Genomic DNA, 20,263 nt, shown 5'->3' with positions numbered 1-20,263 from the left:
CCAGTAGAGATATTCCACTCTACCATAGTGGAATGTCTACCGGTGACAAATTCTGCCATTGAAAGGGAGACCAGAAATGACCCTACTCTCTCACGGGTCTACGATTTAACAATGAAGGGATGGCCAGCACATGGCGAACCACTGTTGCCAGCATTCTCGCAAAGAAGAGAACAGCTGTCAGTGTGCCGAGGAACCTTGATGTGTGGATCCAGAGTGGTGATTCCACCCAAACTCCAGGATAAAGTGCTAAAGGAGCTTCACGAGGGGCATCTGGGTGGAGTGAAAATGAAGAACCTAGCTAGGGCGTTTGTATGGTGGCCAGGTATCGATGGAGACATCGAAGACATGACCAAGAGCTGCCTAGGATGCCAGAAGGTCCAAAATGCTCCGCCACAGGCCCCTCTACATCCATGGGAGTGGCCCTCATCTCCCTGGCAAAGGGTGCACATCGACTTTGCTGGTCCATTTATGGACTCAATGTTCTTAATCACAGTTGATGCACACTCCAAGTGGCCGGAGGTAATAAAGATGTCCTCCACCACCACGGAACAAACCATCATAGTATTAAGGACCATATTTGCCAGGAATGGGCTGCCGGAACAGATATGTTCTGATAATGGACCGCAATTTGTGTCCGAAGAATTCAGAAAGTTCTTAAAGAACAATGGGGTAAAGCATTACACGTCCGCCCCATACCATCCCGCCACCAATGGATTGGCTGAAAGGTTTGTCCAGACCTTTAAGAAGGCCATAAAGGCCATGGGTAATGAAGACATAAAACTTCAGCACAAGGTGGATAACTTCTTATTTGCATATAGGAATGCAACACATATGGTTACAAACCAAACTCCCGCCATGATGTTCTACAATAGAAACCTAAGATGCCGGCTGGATTTGGTCAAGCCCAACATCCGAAGGGACGTGGAGAACCGGCAGTTTCAGGGCATGAATGAAAGGCCAACTAGGGCCTTCCAGATAGGCCAACCGGTTTTGGCCCGGGACTACCGTACCGAGAAATGGCAGCCTGGAACTATCTGCACACGACTAGGACCACTGATGTATACCGTGGACATCGGAGAAAGCATAATAAGGCGCCATGCTGACCAAATCATCAAGTCTTCCGAAAAGGGACAACCTACACCACCACGCTATACATCTAACGATGAAGTAGAGATACCCATATCTACCTCCGATCCGGTGATACTGGAACCCGATGAACCCGACTCTGGCCTTCAAGCCGAATCAGCCTTGCCAGAAGAACCTACTACACCACCAGAAACTACTACACCCCCGAGGCGTTATCCGGACCGAGTCAGGAAGCCTCCTGAGAGACTAACTTATAATTAATTAATACAGCAATGTATATTATTTTGCATATAACATGTAATTAATAATTACTTAAAATATGATGTACTAGTTAGCTAGAAGGGGAGGAATTGTGGTGTATGTGCCTTTAAGAGCCCCAGGTGTGCGTAATGCCGGTAATTGCCACTTGGGCTATATAAGCCTGTGTATTGTGTATATCCTTTAGAACACCCCCCAGACTTGCTTAGTAAATACCTATGAACCAACTCCTGTCTTCAGTGTCTTTATCTACACACGGACACTACAATTAGTGGTCCCTGCTGTGTGCATATCGTTCCTGGCTGCCATTTTTCTGTTCGGTAGTCGCGGGCCAAGACTGGTTGCCCTATCTTGAAGCTCCGGGTTGGCTTCTCATTGATGTGCTGGAACTGCTTATCCTGAACATCTCGTCTTATGTTTGGTTTGAGCAAATCCAGGCGACATCTTAGCCTTCGGTTGAAGAACATTATGGCTGGAGCTTGGTTGGTGACTGCATGTGTCGCATTCCGGTAAGCAAACAAGAAATTATCTACCTTGTGTTGTAGTGGTATGTCGTCATTATACATCGCCTTTATTGCCTTTTTAAAGGTCTGAACAAACCTCTCAGCCAATCCATTTGTGGCTGGATGATATGGGGCAGATGTGTAATGTTTCACCCCATTATTCCTCAGAAACCTCCGGAAATCCTCGGACACAAACTGTGGCCCATTGTCGGAGCAAATCTGTTCTGGCAAGCCATTCCTGGCGAAGATGGTCCGTAGGACTGCAATAGTTTTCTCCGTGGTGGTGGAGGACATTTTGATGACCTCTGGCCATTTCGAATGGGCATCCACGGCGATTAGAAACATTGAGTCCATAAATGGACCAGCAAAATCAATGTATACCCATTGCCATGGAGATGAGGGCCACTCCCATGGGTGTAGAGGGGCCTGTGGTGGTGCATTTTGGACTTTCTGGCATCCTGAGCAGCTCTTGGTCAGGTCCTCGATTTGTTTATCGATTCCCGGCCACCACACATAAGCCCTGGCTAGGCTTTTCATTTTTACCCCTCCCAGATGACCCTCATGCAGCTCATTGAGCACTCTGTCTCTCAACTTGGGTGGAATTGCCACTCGGGATCCACACATCAAGGTCCCCCGGCACACTGACAGCTGTTCTCTCCTTGGCGAGAATGCTGGCAACAGTGAGTCGCCATGTGCTGGCCATCCCTTCACCGTCAAATCATAGACCCGAGAGTGTGTCAGGTCATTTCGGGTTTCCTTCTCTATACTCGAGTTTGTAACAGGCAGACATTCGACTATGGTCGCATGGAATATCTCAACAGGGTCCACTGCAGGTGCTTCCTCTACCGTAGGCAACGGTAGGTGCGACAGCCCATCAGCGTTTCCATGCTGTTTCGAACCCTTGTACTCTATGTCGTACTGATGTGCCCCTAGAAAAAGTGACCATCTTTGCAGCCGTTGCGCCGTCATCACTGGAACGCCCTTCTTTGGGTTAAAAATGGAGACCAGGGGCTGATGATCAGTCAGTAGGGTGAATTTCTGCCCGTGCAGATAGTGATTGAACTTTATCACCCCCCACACCAGGCTGAGGGCCTCCCTGTCAATCTGGGCGTAGTTACGCTCGGCTGAGGTTAACGAGCACGACGCAAAGGCTATTGGCCTCTCTGAACCATCAAGGAATTTGTGTGACAGCACCGCTCCAATGCCGTAGGGAGATGCATCACATGCCAACCGAATCGGTAGTGTTGGGTTGTAGTGGGCCAATACTTCTTTTGAAGTGATTAGGCATTTACATTTCTGAAAGGCACGCTTACACTCATCACTCCATTTCCATGTTACTCCAGTTTGCAGCAAGGCGTTCAGTGGGTGCAGAATTGTAGATAAATTCGGCAAGAACTTATGGTAGTAGTTCACCAACCCGAGAAACGACCTCAGTTGCGACACATTTTCCGGTGCTGGAGCCTTGACTACAGCCTCAATCTTGTCTGGCAACTTATGCAACCCTTCCTCATCAATCATGTGGCCACAATACGAGATTTGTCTCCTGAAGAACTCACATTTGGGGCGGTTGGCTCGTAGCCCATATTCCTGCAATCTAGTGAGCACCTGCTCCAGGTTGGCAAGGTGTTCACTGTCATTTTCGCCCGTAACTAGGATGTCGTCCAAATAACACTGGGTCCCCGGGATCCCTTGCAGGACTTGTTCCATCGCCCTCTGCCAAATAGCCGGGGCTGATGCTACCCCGAATACCAGTCAATTGTACTGGTAAAGGCCTTTGTGAGTGTTTATCGTGAGGTATTTCCTAGATGCTTTTTCCACCTCCATTTGTAGATACGCTTGGGCCAGATCAATCTTCGTAAAGCGTTTCCCTCCAGATAGTGAGGCGAAAGTATCTTCTATCCGTGGAAGTGGATATTGTACTGTGTGCAGGACTGGGTTCACAGTTACCTTGAAGTCCCCACAGATGCGAACCTTCTTCAGCTCCCCAGGCATGCTGCTCAATGATTTCTTCATTACAGGAACGATGGGTGTGGCCCACTCACTCCAGTCCACCTTGGACAGCACACCCAAATGCTCCAGACTCTCCAGTTCTGCTTCAATGGCTGAGTGGATCGCGTACGGTATCAGTCTGGCCTTAAAAAATTTTGGGTTTGCGTTATCTTCGATTTTTATCGTTGCCTTTACTCCTTTTAGAGTCCCAAGTCCTTGTTGGAACACCTCTTTCGCGTCAGTTAGAATTTTTGACAGTCGTCCAGGTGTGACGTCATCATCCTTTTTGTCAGTCACAGTTGGCGCCTGAATGGAATGCCAATCCAATTGTATTTTTCGGATCCATTCACGTCCCAATAATGGTGGTCCCCCATCTTGTAGTGTATATAGATACAGTTTCTGTGTTTCCTTGCCGTTGTATTTAACTGGCACCCTTATTTTTCCTCTGGGGTAGACTTTTTGCCCCGTGTATGTCTTCAATACAATGGACATGTCCTTTAAGGGTATGTGTGAGAATAGCCGCTCATAGTCTCGTCGATTCATGACAGTTAGGGCTGATCCTGTATCCAATTCCATCTTTACTTGGGACCCTGCTATCATGAGGGTGACCCAAATGGTTCGGTGATCCTCCTTTGCAGTCACGTTGTGTAACTTTAGACAACACAGTCTCCTGCTCCCGGAGTCATTATCACTCTCCTGATCTTCCGAACTACTGTCTGTCATTTTTTTTTCTTTCTTGTACTTTTCCTTAGTAGTTCTTGTAGTGTTGGTTTTCTTTCCCGACCTGCAGACTCTTGCTATATGTCCCATTTTCCCGCATTGCCTGCATACTTTGTCCTTAAACCAGCAGTCCTTCTGATCATGGGTTGTTCTGCCGCAGCGATAGCACTTTTCTGCTCCATACGCCATTTCGTTAGCGCTGTATTCTTGTGGTTTCTGTTGTATTTCCGCAGCTCCCCGTGCTGCTGCTTCGTAGGATACTGCCACGCTGAAAGCCTGTTCTAGCGTCAGGTCCTTTTCCGAAAGTAGTCGTTTCTGGGTTCCTTCACTCTGGAGCCCGCAAACAAACTTATCCCGCAAGGTGTCTGCCAGTCCTGCTCCGAACTGGCAGTGCTTCGATAACTTGCGTAGTTCCGTAAGATAGTCAGCATTGTTCTCATCTTTGTGCTGGTTTCTTTTATGGAACTTGAATCTTTCTGCTTTCAGCAGCGGTGTAGGGTTTAGGTGTTCCTGTAAGATATTAACAATCTCTTCAAAACTTTTCTCCATTGGTTTAGCTGGGGTAATCAAATTCCGCAATAGGCCGTACATTCTCGCGCCCATCAAATTTAATAATACCAACGCCTTCTTTCCATTGGCCACCTCATTGGCATTGCAGTACACTTCAATTCTTTCCACATACGTGGTCCAGTCTTCTACCTCGTTGTCGAAAGCAGTGATACTGCCACTCTTCGGCATCTTGGGTGATTTAAAATGGCGCCTCCCGCGCTTTTTGTTCTTCCCCAATGGAATAAAATGGCGCCTCCCGCGCTTTTCCTTCTTCCCCTTGCTGCCACGCTGCTCCTAGCGTTCTACAGGGTAATGGCGGCGACCCGCAGCTTCGGCACATCTCACTTTTCCTTCCCCTCGTTTATTTTCTCTACGCTGCCCGGTTCTTGAGCACCGACCGCGCCCTGTGCGCTCCACCCTCTCTCTCTCTCTCTCTCTCTCTCTTTCCTCCCGACGACACTGCGTGGCCCCTTTGCAGAGCCGCTCGATCGAGCTCGAGCCCGCCGCAGTCCGGAAGGGTCAGCGCACTACCTGCTACCAGCACGATTTGCTGGAACACCTTGACTGGGGAGCCAAGCCCAGCTCTCCACAGCCTCTCCCGCAATTCTCCGAACACCGATGGATCCTTGGGCGGTTGCCCGCGATCGAGGCCCGTTGCTCTGACTTCGACCTCCAAGAAGCTTCTTCTCAGGGAAAGATCCCCGTGAGGTGATGCAGTACTGCAGGTGAGTTCGAACCTGCCCGTCGCCAGTGTAGTGTCCGAGTATCAATAATACACGGACTGCAGGAGAACAATAATAACAGGTATTTACTGAACAGAGGGTAATGTCAGACTGAGGTACAGAAGCCTGCTAGGGCTTTTTATACAGGTGTGATCACTGCCGGTACTGCAGTATAAAATCAGTTCTTCTCTTAAAGGTACCTACACAACAATAACCGCTCAAGAAATCACATAGGAAATTCAGAAGAAACTTCTTTACCCAGAGAGTGGTGAGAATGTGGAACTCGCTACCACAGGGAGTGGTTGAAGTGAATATTATAGATGCATTCAAGGGAAAGCTAGATAAGCATATGAGGGAGAAGAGAATAGAGGGTTATGCTGTCAGAGTTAGATGAAGAAAGACGGGGGGAGGCTCGAGTGGAGCATAAACGCCAGCATGGACTGGTTGGGCCAAATGGCCTGTTTCTTTGCTGTTTATTCCATGTAATTCTATGCAATTCTATGATTGGTGATTTGGGTGCTCACGGCCCTAATTAAAGCCACACTAGAAACTTCTGGTCATAGAGCTGACCATCATAGGTTTACAACCAATCATTAACCCTGCCCCTTCTCACAGCTCTGAGACACAGCCGTCAATTAAAACTACTACTCGGGCTGGCTTGGGTATGGGGTGGTTATGGGTCAGTAGATTTGAAATGAATAGCTTGGCCCATTTAAATAATTAACATTGTTTGACAGGCCAAAACCCAAATGTATGATAATGGACTTCAGCCTGCCAGGCTGAAATGCATATTTCGATACTTTGTAGAAACATCACACAGGAACCAGTATGAACCCTTTGTGTACTGTAATTGGTAAACTAATCATAAACATGCCTCATTTTTGTCATAGCCAATATTCTTTGTGATCTGAATATTATTTGGGAGCTAAGTTTAGCTCTTTGTTTTAGTGCATGTATAGTAATGGCCCTCTTTACATGCTGTGATTTGTACAGGTTAAGTAGATTCGATAGAGGTGTTTAAAATAATGAAGGGTTTAGATAGAGTAAATAAAGAGAAACTGTTTCCAATGGCTGATGGGTCGATAACCAGAGGGCACAGATTTAAGGTGATTGGCAAAAGATTCAGAGGCGACAAGAGGAAAAACGTTACGCAATGAGGGTTCAGGATTTGGAATGCACTGCCCGATAGGGCAATGGAAACAGATTCAATAGTAGCTTTCAAAAGGGAATTGGAGAAATACTTGAAGGGGAAAAAATTGCAGTGGGGAAAGAGCAGGAGATTGGGGGTGGACCAACTGGATTGTCTTCTAAAGAGCCGGCACAGACTCGATGAGCCGAATGGCCTCCTCCTGTGCTGTACTATTCTGTGATTCTATGATAATACGAACATGAAATTGTACAGGAAATTAGTAGCCAATTCTAAAAGTGCACCTGAATCACCTGTATATCAGAAATAAAACATCATGGTTACTGGGGATGGTGTGAGGGAACATCAGATGCCCTCCATGGGTGTGAAGGGCGCTCCAAAAAAATAACTGGAGGATGCAGCAGGCATGCAAGGCAATTGCCTGGAGTGTTAATGCCTTCGTTTTTAAAATAAACTTTGCGACACACATAGGAACAGGAGTAGGCCATTCAGCCCATCGGGTGTTCCGCCATTCAATTAGAACATGGTTGATCTGTATCTTAATTCCATCTACCCGCCTTAATTCCGTAACCCATAATACCCTTGCCTAACAAAAATCTATCAATCTCAGTTTTGAAATTTTCAACTGACCTAGCCTCAACAGCTTTTTGGGAGGACAGAGTTTCAGATTTGCACTACGATTTGTGTGAAGAAGTGCTTCCTGACATCAACCCTGAATGGCCTGCTCTAATTTTAAGTTTAAGCCACCTGCTGCTCGTGGACCACGTCTGTTAAACTGAGGCAGGAGTTGAATGGCCATTGAATCAGCTGATTCGTTGACAGCTTGAAATGTACTATACAAGCTCCCACCTCACAGCTGTTCACTTTCCAAGCGCAGAAGCTGTTGCTTACACTATTTGGAACACCGAGCAGGCTGCAAGTGTTTGGAGCAAACTCTCCATCCAGTGTCACCTCATTGGAACAACCTCTCTCACCTCTGACAGATTACTTCTGTCATCTCAACTTCACCTGCCATCTATTCCATCAGCATGGGTACCATTTATACTGTTCCACCTTGGTCCTCAGAATTTGACCACAATCAGCCCCAACACCAGCAGCACCAGGCACACCAGCAGCACCAACAACAACACCAACCTTCTCTTGGGCGCTGATGCACAAGAGAGAGGGCATCAGCGCCCAAGCACATTGCTGCCTGGGAGGCCAGGGATGGCCTCACCCTGGCCAGATTTACTTCCCTTGATGCTGTACACCCTGGCTGCCACATGATGCGCCAGGTTGGCACCACCCCACACCAACACTATAATTCATCCCGACAATGTCCAAGCCATTCCTTTCACACTCATTATCATTGCGGGGGGTAACGTTATGTCTCACCATTCACTACAACTCACTAAGCCACTTCCATAGCTACACACAAATCTGTCCAAGAACACAAAGTGTTGAAAATAAAGATTTCAGTGTTTGACACAACATTAACAGAAACTTTACATGAACATTGGGTAAAACACCCAAGCGGCTACCCTTTTGTGTTGTTAGTTGGTATGATTGCACTAGGATGAGGGCTAGTGTGAGGGGTGGCTAGTGAGATGGGGATGTGATGATGTAGAGAGAGTGAGAGGGATGGGTGGGGGGTGCAAGGTAAGTTGGTGTGAGTAAGGATGTGCAGGAGTAGGGTAGGGAAGGCAGAGTGATGGGGATGTGATGAGAGGCACAGCAGGCTGAAGGTGAGTGTGGCTTTGTAGTCACGTTTCCTGATCTACTGAGATCATTGAAAGGTTTGCACCACTGCACCCAGGTCTTCCTGACCACATCCCCGTTTGTGGCCTCCTCTGCAATGTACAACCAGGCTGTCTTGGTCTCCTGGGGAGATCTCTTCCGCCCATGGGAAGGGAAGAGGACCTCCCTTCATGCTCTGACTCCCTCTATAAGCGTATGAAGGGAGTCATGGGAGGACCTGGGTGCAGCCCTGCACCTCTGATTGTCAGTGTTTTCAGCACTGCAATGCTGTAGAACATGGACAGCACAAACGTCAAAAGTAAGGTAACCGGCTCAAGATACGTCATGAATGACGTCACCAGACCCGCTCCAGCTAATTGGGCCGGGAAACGCGCTGGGCGGGATTAACAAGCCCCATTGAGGAAAGTTCATTTTAGGCAGCGGGATGGAACCAGCAGCGGAGCTGCGACCCACCACCAACACCGGCCGCACCAGGCCCACCGAGGTGAGCAAAATCTCGGCTGAAGTCTCAGCTGGGCTCAGCCCCTCCTCCCTCGGGCTGTCAGGCTCAGTGATTTCTCCTTCACAGTATATTATTATGGATTGTGGTATATGTTGTATAATAGGCACAGTATGCATTATATGGGATACTGCAGTAATAGGGTAAACTGATCATTGTGAACAAACCATTCAGGGTTCTATGAATGTGTGCTACCGGCGGCAGCCTCGCCTGCCAGCTACATATGTTGGGATATAGTCATGGGTGTACTAACCCAAATTTTCTACCCATTAAAATGAATGGTGACAAACTCCAGATGTTCACTCTGCCTTACCTCTGTCCCATCACCTGTCCGATTAGAATTCCTGCAGTTATGAACACTGAGGTGCCCATAGACATTGCCCCTCTTAGAGCCTTGGGTGCAATTTCTCCCAGGTACATGGGTTGCACACACAGGCTGACTCCTGCAAAGAAAAGAGTTGAATGAAAAAGAAACGATTAGAATTTGTCCAATGAGTGTCTCTCATTTTACACTGTCCGCTCTTCAAACAGTACTCTGCTGAACAAACCTGCCAGGGTTCACGTCTGGCACTGGTGTCCAGGGCAGAGTTTACATTAAACTGCAGACTACCACAGCCCAGTGGCACAGTGACTTGATCTGGTAATGTTGATAGGTAGAATTTACGATTGTGGAAGAATGTTTCACTTGCCAAATTTCTAATCTCAGTCAGATTGTCAGGAGCAGAGGTCAGTCATGTAGTAGAGGAATGGAGCAAGAATCAGATGATGAATTCACATAGGCCATTCACACATTGTTTCCAGTGCAGACTATGTCAAGAGCAGGGCATTTGCCCACCCTCTCAAATGTATTGGAGGAGATTGGGGGTTGATGTAAACGTGGTAAATTTTTAATTTTTTTTAAATGGGAGTAAACTAGAATATATAACAAAAATCAGGGAACCTAACCCAGGGAACCAAGGTTAACTGTTGCAATCCCACCCTGGCTATGATCAGCTAATATGTCACAGTCCAGCGATTGAATACAGGTACCGTCTCGGTCTGTATAACTCAGTGCTACATTGTACTGTACATTAGCCCACAAAACCCTTATTGTAGCCCTCCTTGTTCTTCTGACATGAAAATCATTTCTTCTCATTAACGTGCAGTTCCAAACGGGAAGGTAAAGCCAGAAGGAAACATTTGGTGAAATGTGGGCCCTCAGCATAGTTTGGACCAATTTTAAAAACCAGATTGCTGAGGTTTTCATAAAAAGGAAAACTGAAAATGCAGGAAATGTGAAATTGATGCAGAAACTGCAAGAAATACACAGCCCATCCATCAGAACCAAGAGAAAAGGCACGTTAATATTTCTGCTGTGGACCCCCTGAAGAAGACTAAATGGTGAAGAAGAGTGCACACCTAGAACGGCTATCTCTGCCTTTTCTCATTACTAATGCTGACTGGCCACCTGTATTTCTAACGGTTTCTGTTGTTACTGCTGGGGTTTTATATTGGGACTTAATTCTTAAAAAGAAAGTTCCCAGAATATCTTGCTCAAGTCCAGTCAAAACAAGGATTTCTTACACAATACCAAATAGTTAGAGCTCAAGAACAAAGCAGCAGTTTGTTTTCAACAAGTCCTTCTACTTTAGTCCATTAGCAGCATTAACCAACAAGTAGAAAAGCTTAAAACCTGTAAGCATGTGAAATGCATGAATTTGCCAACAGCGGATGACTTTGTGCTTTGCAAAGGGACAGTGCTGGCCTCTCACTCACAGCCCTGCAGTCTGCTACTGCCACGTGCAGCTGAATTCTCCTGTATCTATGGAAGGATTGCCGCGACGTCCCCATACCTGAGTGTAGTCCCACAAGAAACCTGCCAACTATTAAAAGTTCCAACATGCCAGCAGGATGACTCGCTCCCATCAAAGCAGATCCAGCCAAAACAAAGATGTTGACGAGTAAAAGTGTCCCTTTCCTGAAACACAGAAGCAAACTGCATTGGACAGAATACAGGTCACTGGACGACATTCAATCCCTACACAGTGCGAAGAGACAGTGCTCTGTATATAGCTACTGGCCTTCACTCAACTACGAGCCCACTTGCTCCACACCACATTAGGCCCCAGAACACTACAGAGAATGTATACATGTGGATCTTATTCAGGGCTGCTGATTGATGGTGACTAAATAAGTCAGATTCTGTATTCACTACATGGGATTCCACGATTTTTATTGATGCTTTGGGGACCGAATTCTGTAATTCTTAATTTTTAAAAATTTTGTTCACAGGATGTGGGCGATGCTGGTAGGGCCACACTTGTTCCCCATCCCTAGTTGCCCCGAGAAGATGGTGGCGGGTCTTTTCCTTGAGCGGTTCCTTTTTTTTATTGGAAAACAATAAATCAGAGTCCTTGAAGATGCTGTGTAAGAGAGAGGCTGGACTATTAAAAGAAAAAGGAAATAAAACCGCCTGTGGTGTTGCAAGTTGGGGATGATGTAGTGTAAGTGTGAGCATGGTGCTGGGGTCCAATACACTACTGACTCCATCAAATCTAGACATAACTTGGCTCCAATCTGTAGCTACAGGTCCCAGGGATAAATTGTGCTACATGAACGTTAATTAAATAGTAATGGATTGGCTATACTGTACTTGAGTGCAGACAGGACAATAACACTTGTATTTAACATATCAAAGTGTCCCGAAGCCCTTCACAGAGGAAAAAACAGACACTGGGAGAAGAGTTAAAAGGAGGTGACCAGAGGCAAGATCAGTGAGGTGGGCATTCAGGGGACTTTTGAATTAGGGTAAGAAAGGTAGCAAGTTAGTAGGATTTAAGGAGGACATTCTAAAGTGTATGACCAAGAAAATGAGGACTACATCACTGCAGGTGGAGCAGCTGGATGGAAGAATGGAAAGGAGGCCTGCGGCGGACAATGAAGAAAGCGCATTCTTCAACACCCCTAAGCGTTGCAAGCACAAGTCACCATTCCAGTTTGATCACATGTTCTGTGGTTGAACCATGTTTTTTTTAAATGTTTCTTTGAAAAATCCCTACCACCAAGTGCAGGAGAACTCTATTGCTGAAGGCAAGGATTGGTCAATGGCCTGGTATATGGTGTCTTTGATTGGGCTAAACAGTCAAAAGTTCAGTCAATCTCTCCAGTATATTTTCCAACAGGTTTGAGTAGAGTTTTGTGTACACGTTTGTGCTGTGTGAGCTTTTCCTCACATGTCACTGTGCAGAGGCAACATTATTTGTGCAAACATTTCGAACTGATGAATGCATTTCAAATGGGCAGATTAGGATTACAAACTGAATTTCCAAGCTTTAGGACATGAAAGAAAGAAAAGAAAGACTTGCATTTATATAGCGCCTTTCATGACCACTAGACGTCCTAAAGCGCTTTACAGCCAATGAAGTGCTTTTGAAGTGGAGTCACTGTTGTAATGTAAGAAGCGCGATAGCCAATATGCGCACAGCAAGCTCCCACAAACAGTAATGTGATAATGACCAGATAATCTGTTCTTCAAAATAGTGCCATGGGATCTTTTACATCCACTTGAGAGAGCAGATGGGACCTCGGTTTAACGTCCCATCTGAAAGGCGGCACCTCTGACAGTGCAGCACTCCCTAAGCACTGCATTGGAGTGTCAGCCTAGCTGTTTGTGCTCCAGTCCCTGGAGTGGGACTTGAACCTTCATGACTCAGAGGCGAGGGTGCTACCCACTGAGCCATAGCTGACACTAATGAATAAACAGGCGGCAGCACTGGAATACAGAGGAGCCAATACAGAACTCAAGATCTTGAAATAGGGGTGGAAATTATGAAACACGGCACTAGTTTTTGTGGGGCGGGGGGGGGGGGGGGGAGGTGCGGGGGCAGGTTCCCAATTGTCAGCCATAGCTTTGGCGGATCATCGCAGCAAATGTCAGAAAAATGGCATAAGCAGATGTTTACTTCTATCTCAAGGGTTTCCATCAATCTCCTCCTCCCCCCACCCCCCATCAAAGTTACAATGAACCTCCATGGAAATTCTACCTCGAAGTAAACACCAACTTTCATGATCGCTGGGTAAGCTGTTTTAATTTTAAGGCGAGGTTTAATCTGTTTTGGTTCTGTGTCTGTGCTGCCAGCGCCTGGCAGTGTTGCTGCCACCTCCCAGTGCACAGAGTGTACTTGGTACGTGGTGATCCACACAATAGAAATAACCATTACCACATGTTATTCTGAAGTAATCTGCAAGTTAAGACCAGGAACTCCCCACATAATGCACGCTACAGCGCCAAGAGTCACAACAAACATGCAGAGACTTACCGACCAAATCTGATGGCCAGGGGTCCTCCTAGCCATGCCCCCAGAAACCCACCCAGGGTGAAAGTTGAAACGATTATAGACCATAGAAGTCTCAGCAGACTTCTGTCCAGATTACTGCTGTAACGAATGTCCCACGTCTCATTAATGAATTTCTGTACATGCTGGAGATTTGACACAATACAGCCATTGAGAACAAGATCATCACCAGAGGTCAATAACTACAATGCAGAGGAAAAAGCCTATAAAATGATTTGGCCCAACATTACTGCTAACTTTTAGCTCTTTATATACTTTGTCCTCAGTCTGCCATTAAAAGAACTTAGTTCTGTCAAAAACTTAATAAATCGGAAGTCTTTTGCACTATTACACTGCAATAGCAATACAAAAGGCCCTTCTTGTAAACTGATAAATAGCTTTAGTCTAACAGGAACTACTCCATGATCCTGCTCTTCATCAAAATAATGCATTACGAATAATGCTGAACAGGAAAAGACCCTCTGGTCCATTCAGCCTGTCCCACACATTGTGATACCGTGTGTATCACAACATACACTCTGCACTCCACCCAACACCATGTGATCTTCTGGGAGGGGCAAAGAAAAAAAAACCCAAGCTGATTTGCGGGGGGGGGGGGGGGGGGGGGGAATTTGGGAAATTCCTCTTTTATATCCACCTGAGAAGGAAGACGGGGCCTCAGCTTAACGTTTCATCTGTAAAACGGCACCTCTGACAGTGCAGTGCTCCTGCAGTACTGCATTGGAGCATCAGTCTAGATCTTGTGCTCAAATCACCGAAGTGGGACTTGAACCAACAACCTTCTGACTCAAGTCAAAGCAGTGTGAAGAAGGTAATTCAGTTCTAAAATGGCACAATTGCTCTTTTATTGTTCTCATTTTAATGTGTTTCATTTTCTTTTCCAGCCGTCCTCTGCTGGACTATTCTCCGACTGATGGGTCCGAGCAGGTCAGATGTTCCCAGCCTTCTGTCAACAGTGCTCTTGAGCTCAGGACACTGACCTGTTCAAAAATGGCCCTGCTGGTTCCCGAAGGATCAGTGGGTAACTGCACTACCCCAGTGTAATACTGAGAGACACCAAGATGGCCCCAGTTTCGATCCCTGACCTGCACTGAGATAGCTGATCTCAGCTAGGACAATCAGCAAAGACACTATATCAATGTCCTTGGGCAGGGAGAGAGCAAATGTTCAGCCAGGGTTCCTGCTCCTGACTATCATTCAATAACTTCTGCTGAAAAGCTTGCCCAGACATTATACAAGGACAGGATCAGGGTCAGCTGTGAGACACACCTATGGTGGTCGAATAGCTTACCAACACTCATTGTTTAGACTCAGAGGAGGAAAGGCCACTTGACGAGGTACTAGAGAGCAACCAGCAGCAGCACAACAACTCCCCAGTAGAGTGAGGACAGACAGAGAATGTTGGCATTGCATGTGATGGGATGAAGCAATTTCCCCACATGGTGAGTTTGCCAGTTACAACAGCTTTCAAAGCAAATGGGACAGAGGGGAAAGCAGAGCGAGCTATCCTCAGACAGCACCAAGCTACAGAGTATCACTAATTCACCACTGATAATCTGCCTGCTCCTTTCAGATTGTCAGCATTTCAAAATCTGAATTCAAACCAGCTTTCATAGGTGTGCTAAACCTGGTGCTGGTCACACTCGACACTGCCTGTAAAATTGGCAAGTAGCTGTTACTGAACACTTGATCCACCTTGTGCCAGCTCCTGCTATGTTGATCAAGTGCCAGCGACAGTCCGAGCAGGAGCAGCTCCACACGGAGACCAGATTTAACATCTGTACATGTACAAGGCAAAATATATGAAAGCTGGGACTCACCATGGTGGGAGCATTAATGATAGAAACATTGTATCCGTACTGAAATGTTCCTCCGATCCCTGCGGAAAATACTGCCAGGAGGAGGGCAACAGATGGAAGCTGCAAGACAAAAATTAAAGCAGATAATTTTTCTCAACACGTACCTGGTAAAGTGTCCAGAATTTCCTCAGTCAGAATGAGGCTGACAAGCTTTTCCATAATTTCCAAGAGGATTTCAAATTTAATTATCTCTCTCCAAATCCCTCTGTCACCTTTTTATTGGCATCAGTGCCGCAGATTCTGAGTACTTTTAAAGGCTCCCAACCCACGAGCCTGCCAGAAATGTTTAATTTAAATTCTGCAGAGGCTAAAATTCCAATGAGATTTGTTGTATTATTAGTGCATAAATCATAGAACATAATCAAGGGAGATTAAAATAATCCGATTCTCATTCAAGTTTAGCCAGCTTCACTGAGCAGCAAGTTAAACAAAAATATACTTCTATTGGAATCCACACTTATTTCCACAAAATGGCCCTTGAGGCAAGTTGTAATTAAGGTCAAATTTTAGTTTCTTTATACAACAAACCAACTCCATAAAACTGTTATCCATGATCGTGGTGAAGAAGCCTGTTCATTCACAAAAGAATCCTGGGGCCACCCACCAGTGATCGTCCTTTTAAAAAGTTGTCAAAATAAGCTGGAAGAGCCTTGGACTCTGCGGCTGATTCTGCATTCAGTGATGCCAGTTCAACGCTCGCAAGCCTTAGGCACATTTTGCTCCCAAATCTTCCCTCGTCTCTTTTCCAGTCGACTACATTGAGTGCTAAAGTGTACGCACACCTTTCATGAATATCTCCATTAAGCACACAGTAATGCCAACCCCACTGTCTGATAAATCAAGAGACAAACTCTTAAAAATCAAGATAATTGGTATAAAAATCATGAGTCATAGGGCTGGATTTTGTCAATGGGGAGCTTTTGGAGGCGGGACTCCCACTTGTTGGGTTTTAGTTCCGCCTCCATCGACTTGTGGACAACCCAAGCTATTTTCCCTTGATTGACCTCGTTAAGCCCGCCCAGCGGGCTTAGCAGGCCAATTAAGGGAAAGCCAGTTACAGGTGATGTCAGCGAGTGCCGTTTCATCTGTCAAGAGCTTTTGACAGATGAAATGTCATCATTTGACAGCTCTGTGAAGGTGTCAAACACTGAGGGGGAGAAATTCGGTGGAGCCACAAACGGGGCGCCCAGCTCGCCTGGGCGCCGGAATTACCGCTGCGATCGGAGCAGTTGCGACCGCCGGAAATTCAGCTTGTGCGCCCCAAGAGGGACATGGGGCGAGGCTCGAGGCGCTCCGTGACCCTCTTAGGGCATTGAAACTGAATATTGCAGTGCAACGTGCCGCAGCGTGGCGCGCTGCGGTACTGCAGGCCTTCCTCCCATTCTTAAGGGGGAGGGGCCTGCACCAGCGCGATCAGAGATCGCGAGTGCCGACAAAAGAGCCCGGCACCGAGGAGAAGTGCCGGGCTCTCGGAAAACAGCCGGCACTGCCACGGGGGGAGATCAGGAGGCCAGGGACGGAGGTGCTGGCAGGCGGCCGCCGAAAAAAACGGCCGCCCCGCACCTCCACCTTAATTTGCGCCACTCCCGCCACAGGTAGGCCCCATGAACCGGGCGTGATTTGCGAACGGCGCTACAGAGGCGGGCGCAACCAAATATCGCGATCAGGGCGGTAGCGGGGCGCTGCGCAGACCGATGACATCATCGGTGGCGGCGCAGCGCAACAGGCTAATGCCGCCATTAGCACCCCAGCTAAATATCGCGGGAGGCGCGGCCAGTGGCGCTAAAGCCACTGAGTGCCCTCTTTAGGCGCTAACTGGTGGCGCAGCCCACCGAATTTCTAGGCCTGACAATCTGTCTTCTAAGTTGTGTCTTTACTCAAGACTCAATTAGAAAGCCTTCCTGGCCAGAAAGCAGAATGCTGCAGCTTTTGACAGTTCAGTGGCCATTCTGCTTTCTGTGCCGATGAGCTGAGGGACTCCCGAGACCTGAAGGGAGGAAGCCTGCAGGAAGAAGTAAAGGTAAGTAAAACTTATTAAAACACTTTACACACACCTCACACACTTACCTCTGCACCCATTACTCACCTGCACACTCGGCCCCGCAGACCGACGGCCCGCCACGCTGACCCTGGCGAGGTTCGGAGCCGTCGGGAAGCCCACACTTCAGGGCTCAAAATAGGGATTAGCCAAAAAACTGCCTGTTAACTACCAGTTAATTGGCATTAATCCCCTTCCTGCCTCGAGGAGGCGGGACCCGGCGCGGGTCGGCTACCCGCCTCCTGGCAAGATGGCATGGAGGCAGGTTGGGCACCCGCCCCCAAATTCTGCCATTTTCCCGGCAGTCCCGCCTCCAAACCCACTTCCCCAGGGCTGGCAAAATCCAGCCCATAGAGTCATAGGGCTCGATTTTGCCAGGCCCGAGGAGGCGGGATTGGAGGCATATGAGGTGTTAAAATCCGATCCCACCTCCAGCCCACCTCCGAGCAATTTTCCCAGAATCAGGGTTTCAGACCCCATTTCCATCCCGCCTCCAAGAGGTGGGATAGGCCCTTAAGACCCTTAACAACCAGTTAAGTGCCTCTATAATCCCATTTTGAGAGGCCTTTCTGAATTTAACACATTTCCCCCATGCTGCACGTCTCCTCTGGAACATGCCAGTTAATCCTGGCGGCCTCACAAGTGGATTGCTTACTAACAGCTGCAGCTCCACCATTGAAAAGGAGTTTTCAGCAATCATCATTTGCAGGTGGCAGAACTTTGTTGTCTCGGGTCTGGGGGAACTTTTAGCGGCCTACTCATTGTTGTGGAAGTTTGGAGCCTGACACCCATCTCCAGTGTGACCTCCTGGGAAACCCCTCTCCCCACCTTGACTGAGCGCTTCCTCAACTGAGGCATATACCAGCAGAATGGGAACTATTTATTTCCTTTCCTCCTGGACATCAGATTCGGACGAAGACCAGCTGCGGCAGCAGCAGAACCATGAACAACAGCAGCACCAACAGCAGCAGCAACAATAGGAGCTCCAAGCTGCGGCTCACCCACCTGAAGCTGCACAGGCAAGACAGTGCCACAGACCACAGAAACCACAGAAACCCGACAGTGCAGATAGAGGCCATTTCGGCCCATCAAGCCTGCACCGACACATATCCCACCCGATCCCCGTAACCCCTACACCAACACATATCCCACCCTATCCCCGTAACCCCACGTATTTAATCCCCCTAACACTAAGGGTCAATTTATCATAGCCAATCAACCTAACCCGCACATCTTTGGGCGCATGGAAGCACGTCGCCGCAGGAGATACCCCCAAAACAGGGTTTACAGACAGAGGATGCGCTCCCTCAACATGACTGAGCAGCAGTGCCAAAGGAGGCTCAGACTTTGGGGAGAGGTAGTGGGTGACATCTGCGCAATGCTGCAACAAGACCTGCAGGCCAGAGGAGCAGGTGGACACCTCTTACCAGTGGCCATCAAAGTCACCACCGCACTCAACTTTTTTGCTTCAGGCTCATTCCAGGGATCAGCAGCAAACATCAGCGGCATCTCCCAGGCGGCCGCACACACTTGCATCATGCAGGTAACCGATCCCCTCTTTGCCATCGCGCATAATTACATCAACTTCTCCAAGGATCGAGCAAGTGTCACGGCGCGTGCTGTTGGATTAGCTAATCTGGCAGGCTTTCCAAGGGTGCAGGACGTCATTGACTGCACACATATGGCCCTTAAGGCACCCCATCACAATCCAGGTATTTTTGTCAACCGCAAGGGCTTCCACTCCCTCAACGTTCAGCTGGTGTGTGACCACAAGAAGGAAATTTTGCATGTTTGCGCCAAGTATCCTGGAAGTTGCCATGACTCCTTCATCCTGCACCAGTCTAGTGTGCCTCCACACTTCAGTCCGCCAGACCAAATTTTCGGATGGCTACTTGGAGACTAGAGCTATCCCCTGAAGATGTGGCTAATGACGCCGCTGAGAAGCCCATCCAATGAAGCTGAGGAGCGTTACAACTCCAGCCACATTTCCACCAGATCCATAATTGAGCAAACCATCGGCTTGCTGAAGATGCACTTCAGATGCCTTGATAGATCAGGTGGAGCCCTGCAGTACTCAGCAGCCAGGGTCTCCAGAATCGTCGTGGTCTGCTGTGCACTTCACAACATGGCACAGCATCGTGGCTTGCAGATGCCTGAGGAACATGTGGCTCATCGCATAGCCTCTTCAGATGAGGAGGAGGAGGAGGAAGAGAGTGACAGCGAACAGCTTGCGGAAGCGCATTAACCAGCAGCAGCAGCACGCAAGCACATTGCTGCCCGGGATGCAAGGGACGCACTCATCTTGGCCAGGTTTGCTTAGCCTAGCCAATCAAACACTTTTGCCTCGCACCTTCTTACAGAGCATCGACAATGGCCAAGAACCTGCGGATTCCTATCACTCTGACCACCATACTGACAATTGCAAGTCACCCTAAGCCCTCAATGTGGAAGTCCCATTTGTGAAATGACACACGCCACAACTTCAACAGTTTGCCATCAGAATTTTTTATCACGACAAGCAATTGATGGCATTTCAAAAATAAACACAACATAAAACCCAAGTGACTATCCTTGTGACTACTTGTGCTTTATCTTCCTCTTTCGCATGCTCCTACGTGGTACTTCCCCTGTGGCTTCAGCAGATGTGGAGGCCCCTTGCTCACTTTCTTGCTGCTCCTGCCTCGACACCTTTGGTGGGCATCCTCTAGGGTTGCGAGCCTGTGAGGGCTTGGCAACAGTCTGCTGCTCCTGTGGCTGTGCAGGGGCTGAGATGCCGATCTCAGTTGGGTGGGGACTCTGGTGGGGCTCTGACTGAGGGCTCT

The 20,263-nt window shown here is 47.8% G+C and overlaps 1 protein-coding gene across 1 annotated transcript in view; it reads right to left on the bottom strand.

Moving 5' to 3' along the window:
* Positions 1-15,473, bottom strand: part of slc2a11b (solute carrier family 2 member 11b) — a 77,747-nt gene extending 62,274 nt beyond the window's left edge. The window contains exons 1-4 of the mRNA XM_085961883.1: positions 15,365-15,473; positions 13,509-13,669; positions 11,043-11,167; positions 9,524-9,653 (exon numbers count right to left, since the gene is read on the bottom strand). Of these exons, the coding sequence (XP_085818009.1) occupies positions 9,524-9,653; positions 11,043-11,167; positions 13,509-13,669; positions 15,365-15,367 (419 nt within the window). The 5' untranslated portion in view covers positions 15,368-15,473. The remainder of the gene's footprint in view (positions 1-9,523; positions 9,654-11,042; positions 11,168-13,508; positions 13,670-15,364) is intronic.
* Positions 15,474-20,263: the final 4,790 nt, after the last annotated feature.

This window comes from Somniosus microcephalus, chromosome 19 (genome assembly GCF_052327205.1).
Source record: "Somniosus microcephalus isolate GS21.2 chromosome 19, FLI_Smic_1.0, whole genome shotgun sequence".
NCBI lineage: Eukaryota > Metazoa > Chordata > Chondrichthyes > Squaliformes > Somniosidae > Somniosus > Somniosus microcephalus.
The sequence above is the reverse complement of the archived record's forward strand: the minus strand, read 5'-3'. Positions and strand labels throughout refer to the sequence as shown.